Genomic DNA, 6,213 nt, shown 5'->3' on the forward strand with positions numbered 1-6,213 from the left:
GTATGTCCACTTCGGTTCGTATTTGCATTACTTTAGCATTTTCATTCTTCTTAATCAGAATTCTACCGTTGCTCGTCCAGATAAATTTAAAAGAGTTGCGAAGTTGTTGCTTAGTTTTCCACAGTAAGGTTTTATTGTACTGTGTTAGTGCTTCGCGGATGTAGATGGGTGTTCCGGCCAGTTCTTTAGGTGTGTCTTCAAGCACCTCGCCTACAGACAGCGGGGTGTTGCGAGCGGCTTTGATCCATGACTCTTTCATGTTCTTGGACTTCAGCTCCACGATAAGGCTGCCATTACGTTCTCCACGGGGTGGTACCTCACGTATGAGCTGCATATCAGTTGGCTCGATCTTACTGTACCTGGCAATTTGTTTCACCATTGCATCTGGGGTCAGGTTGGGCAATTTGGGGATCCCGGCTATCTCAATTTGGTTGCAAAGAAGGTTCTGTTCGAATTCTTGCTGCTTCTCCTCCAGGACAGCCATTCGAAGCTCAATGTTTTTGTTGCTGTTTAGAATATTGGAATTCTTACCTTCCAGGTTCCTCAGCTTCGATTCCATGGTTTCAATGCGTTCCTGGAAATCATCGAATCTGTCGCTCAGAAAGTCCAATGAACTTTGTATGGGTCCTACTTCTTCCTTGATTGCTTTTCGTATTTCAGAACTGATGTCCCGGAGCAATTTCTTCACGTCGAATGCAGCTGTTTCAGGCAGATTTGGTGCGTGCTCCTCGTTCTCCTCCTCCTCGGGGACATAGAATGAGCCTCGCTTCGGGGTGTTCCTGCAGCACTCGTTACAGCTCCATTCCAGGCTGTTGGATGAGCGGAGCGCGGTCAGCTGTTTCGCTGATACTTTCGCACAGTCGACACTAGCATGCACCTTTTTTGTACATCTGCTGCACTCCAGGCCAGGGCTTCTTTTGGTAATTGACTTATTACACGAATCACATTTATTCATTTTATTTTTATAAAATATATGCAGTTACGTTAATTACGTCTTGACGTCGCAAAAGTTGCGGGTAGATTGGAAATTGAATACATTTGAGAAGTCCCGGCGTGATCCAAGGTTTAATGTTTCGGTCCCTTTTTCTGACATTGATTACCGTGGTGTTATCTTTTATAATATTCGAAATAGTAGAGACAAGTTTCTCAGCTGCCTCATTTGTATCAGATATGCTCATGATTGAGGACAAGTCGGCTGTGTCAATTTGACTTTTTATAGCACAATAGTCAACTCGGAGAGATGTTTTAACTACTTTCTTGGTTGAAGACCTTTTGGCATCAAAACACAAAATAACAGGTTCATGGTCAGTGATGTAAGTTTCTAGGACTATTGATGATGATGTTTTATTGGACTTAAGCATAACATGGTCTAGGCAATTTTTTAATCTAGTAGGGTAAATATGGCCTGGTAAAAGTCCATGAGAAGCTGCAAGTGTTAAGTATTCATGTGAATGAGGATCAACGTTATCTTTTTTTATGTCTATGTTTATATCTCCGATAACAGCGATACTCTGATATTGCTTTAAAGAAAAAAGTACGGTATTATATATATTATTGCTTTAAAGTAATTATAGGTTACTTACGGGTAATGAAAAAGTTCCACCTTTCATTGACGTTCCGTATGCCACTGGACCTTTTTCATTGCTCGTGTGGTGAAGTGTAAGTACCTACTTATTTACTATTTACTTACTAACATTATTCCAAGTACCTACTTCTATTTTATTTTAGGTTTGTATTAGGTTGATGTTTAGATATTTCCAGGAATACAGGTTATGGTTAATTTAGTGTAACTTGATTTTGACACGATTCTTGAGATGACTGCGACTAGCGACTGTAACGTGAGAGTTGGGGTTTTGTTATTATACTTACCGACATAATGTACAAATATTCTTCACACTGAAACATTCTTTACCTTTGATGTTTACGTACCTCACACCCATACCCATCTAAACAAATTGAAGCCTTAAAGGTCTTCCTCTACTTGCCAGGCGGCAGTGTAAGAGTGGTAGTACATAGGTACTTTTACTGTAGTAGGTTTTTTCAAAATACCTACTTAACTTTGATGAAAATGAAAAAAATGAAAAAATATTTATTTAAAATAAAGATTAAGAAGATACAAAAAATAGAGGTTGCAGCGTTTGTTAACAATTTAAAGGTGGTGATGTAGCAAGGGCTACCACACTAGGCTAGGCCTGTGTCGTGGACTGGATTCTAATAACATCTTCATATTATTTGTACAGGTACAAAAAATTATTGAATTAATAATCTATTCGAACAATGGTGACTATCTTCAGAGCCTTCAGACGGAACGTCTTCATTTTAAAAGTCGGTCGATATCTAAATGGAAATATTATAATACAGTTTTTCCCGCGAGCTTTGTTTCCAACAGGATTTCCGGGATAAACAGATTAAGGTATTATTCGAAGGTGTAGGCTTACTCTTTCCATAAAGATTAAAACATTTTCCCCAGAAAGAGTACCTAACCTACCAAACATCGATCGATACTTGAAATCTTATTGTATTTTTATATTAACTATTTACCTACTTGGATTTTATTAATCTAATGAGAAGTCACCTTTATATTTCAACTTAAGTAATTAATTTCAGGAATATAATGACAACATGATGAACCTGGTGAATCCCTGATGACTTCGTCACACACGCGGGCCATGGAGACCAGCAGGCTAGCCCCAGCAGTCGTCGCCATACAAATATTATTCGGTAAGGAAGTACGTCTATCTTCGAAGTTAGCTAGCTGGTCAGCTTACCGAGTTGGTTACGAGGGAGCTAACCCTCGTCATAGTCTCCTCTGCTTCTGTGTGGGATGGATAAACATAACCTGTCGTTGTTGGCAAACTCCAACGCCAAAACAAACAAACTTTAACAACAAATAAGTAGGTACCATCTCAATAGCTCTCAGCGGCCTGTAACACTTGCCGGTTGTGCCGGTAGTGGTTGGGTGACGAAGGCGATTGGAAAGATATTGTGGCGCTCCTTGGTAGAGGCTAATAGACGATTACTATGCTATGTATGTGGTACGCTATATATAGAGCCCGATGGAAACTGTTAAACTTTGAAAGACCATTATCATCTTCATCTATCTCACGCATGAACATGAACATCCCCAGGGCTCTCCCTAGGCCTGGAGCTGCTGGAGCTTCGCGTGCCGGCGCACGTGCCGCTGGGCACGCGCGCGCTGCTGGCGTGCCGCTGGGCGCTGGCGCCGCACGACTCGCTCTACTCCGTCAAGTGGTACAAGGACGGCAAGGAGTTCTTCCGACACGTGCCCAGAGACCTGGAGCCAAGGAGGAAGTTCCCGCTGCCCGGTGTTGATGTGGAGGTAGGCTACATTTTATTGAAGCAGTAGCATGTCTTTAGGTTACACATTATGCCGCGGCGCCGGCGCGCCGGCGTCTCAGTCCCCCAACCTTTTGCCAAGCGGCAACTGCCATCGTGTCCTGGGCATGCCGGGGCGACAGCAGCATGCCCGGGGCAAGGTGTCGGCACACAGTGCCGGCGGCTCGGCCGTATGCATAGCCGCTCGGCATGAACCCGGTGACAAGCCGCCGGCATGTGTGTAGTACGCTTTCCATCATGTGGTCCGATCCAGTGCCACACCACACAATCATCAGTAATCTTCCCATTTATTAATGTCGTTCGTTTTGGTTCCAGAAGTCGGACTTGTCAGGGTCTACGCTGACGCTGTCTCCGGCCGTGGTGGAGACGGCGGGGCGCTACCGCTGCGAGGTGTCGGGGGAGCGCCCGCTCTTCCCCACCGTGTCCGACCACGCCCACATGATGGTCGTTGGTAAGAATGAGAACCCATCTAGGAAATCATCTTATAGTGCGGTTGACTGCACTACTAGAATAATGGGTCTCTCTGTAGATTTATAGCCATTTCATTGGCTCCGCATTCATCATTCATTCCGCCTTCTGAATTGGATTTCCCCGGGTTATATCGATAGGACCAAAATCTCGGATGATGGAACTTTGTCCTCTAACCAAACTTCTTTGTTTTGTTAACTGTTCCCGCGAGCTTCGCATCCCTTCGAAAACCACCTCAAAATCTTCGATTCATTCCACAGCGCTACCATCAGAAGGGCCCACAATAACCGGTCTACAATCCCACTACCGCGTTGGTGAGCTTCTCTCCATCAGCTGCACGTCAGGCCGCGCGCGCCCCGCCGCCGCCCTGGCCTGGTACGTCAACGGTGAGCCAGCGTCACCCCTGACCCTGGTTCCGATGGAGAGCATACGTCATGATGATGGCCTGGAGTCGTCTAGCCTCGGGCTGAGCTTCGTAATCAGTGAGGAGCACTTTAGAGATGACGTGATTAAGGTTAAGGTGAGTTTTGGAGTACATATTTATTTCCTTATCGATACTTTTGTGGTTATAGAACACATGTAAAATAATATATTATGGAGAGTATACCTATCAATAGAAGTTCAAGTTCGTTTTTTTAGTATCAAACAGATAAACTTTCCCTAATATGTTTATAAATAAGCATGGGTGACTGGGCGAGGATTTGTCTTTATTTTGCACCGGCTTTCCTTACCAGCAGCGACTAAGTATATTGTTCAAGACTTTTCTTTCCGGGTGTAATAAAGTAACAGTCTAATCATAAGTACATACTTCTGATTTCAGTGTCTGGCAACTCTCGGGTCCGTCTACTGGCGGAGCAACGAAGAGAGCGCTCACAGGAGCAGCCCTCGAACCTACGATCCTGTGAACGTGAAGCGACAAGCTTTAGACCTGCACATCCAGGCTGACTACCGGAGCCCAGCCGCTGCCGTCATTCCCATGAGGTTCATAATGTTCCTTGTGGCTCCACTTGTTATTAACTTTTAGACAAAGGAATGTGATGTGCTAAGTGTGAATGTAAATACTGTAATTATGAGATAATTATGTAGATACGGGTGATAAGCGTAAGCTACCTAGGTAAAGCTTTTGTTTAGGTTCTTACCAGAAATAAGTTCTTATAAGTACTTATATACCCTATACCAACTAGGGAATTTCATTTCTTGAATAAAAACGGTGCGGTAAATTTAAAATATTTTCTGTTCAGTCTAGAAAACATGAGCTTTCCGTCATAAAATCCGGAGCTTTCCTGAAAGCTCACTCGCCCAAGTTGCCGACACACAGACGCTATTGAAAATACATTTCCTTGAGAGTTATCTAAATTAAAAATCTATACCAGGTGAAGTAAGTTACCTGAAGTAAGTTATTCTGCATGCATACAGGTGCTCCCCCTGCTCCTGTCGACCCAATCCTCGGTTTTCCACTCTGAATATTGTCCGAGAAAATAACATATTAGAGAGGGGAAAGAGGACATCTTAAATGCATAGAACGTAGCAGCGGCGTTGCCACTTAATAGTTTAGTTAGACGCTGAAAAGAAATTGTATATTGTATCCCGCTGCTTTTGTATGCAAAATCGGGATAAGCCACTTATTTTGAGACTGCCTGTGGCATGTAGGTCGACATTTTATAAATCCTTTTCCTCTTATACCTACTTAGATGACCGACTTGTACGAAGTTTGGAGTTTAGAAAAAACTACTTAGATATAAAAACGAAATAATTTATTTAAAATCGATTAACATTAAAACTACCTACTTACTTAAACAAACGGTCAACTTTACATCGTAGAAGCAATTAAATTGTTCAATAACTGAAGCTTTTATTGAAATGTTTCGGTGGTGATATTGATGATGATGATTAAATTATATTTTTTTGTTAAATAATACAAAAAAAATGTTACATAAACGATTTATGATGATATGATGCTTTGTTGATTTCTTACATAACTACCTTCTTACAGTTTTTTTTTTCATAAATGGAGGAGTGATAGAAATGGAAACGGCTAGGTAGTGGCAGAAAAATAGTTTAGAGAGCATAAACTTACAAACATTATAATTATTTTAACTTAGCCGATGTTTCTTAGATTAAATTTTAACAAGTGTGAGAATGGATTGATTTCTAAAAGTTCAAAACAATACAATACATTTATAAATTGTCTGTTTTTCTTAGATCCTAAAACAATGAACTGAATACTGCAAGCATAGCATACCCAAGCCCTCACACAAGTGAAAATCCAACCTAAGGCTGTTTTCAACAGCATCCGGATTTGATCACGCACGCTGGATTGCACTTCATTTTCCCGCGCCTCGCGAGCTTATTCTACGCGTTACAATGAATACATTTATGAAGCGTGCG

General features: G+C 42.1%; 1 protein-coding gene across 1 annotated transcript; it reads left to right on the forward strand.

Moving 5' to 3' along the window:
* The first annotated feature begins 2,669 nt into the window (after positions 1-2,669).
* On the forward strand, positions 2,670-4,849 carry LOC105389001. Its single transcript, XM_048624477.1, has 5 exons — positions 2,670-2,721; positions 3,129-3,340; positions 3,673-3,808; positions 4,086-4,345; positions 4,646-4,849. The coding sequence occupies exons 1-5, from the start codon at positions 2,670-2,672 to the stop codon at positions 4,847-4,849; spliced, it is 864 nt and encodes a 287-aa protein (XP_048480434.1).
* The last annotated feature ends 1,364 nt before the right edge of the window (positions 4,850-6,213 follow it).

The sequence above is a fragment of the Plutella xylostella genome, chromosome 12 (genome assembly GCF_932276165.1).
Source record: "Plutella xylostella chromosome 12, ilPluXylo3.1, whole genome shotgun sequence".
Taxonomy (NCBI): domain Eukaryota; kingdom Metazoa; phylum Arthropoda; class Insecta; order Lepidoptera; family Plutellidae; genus Plutella; species Plutella xylostella.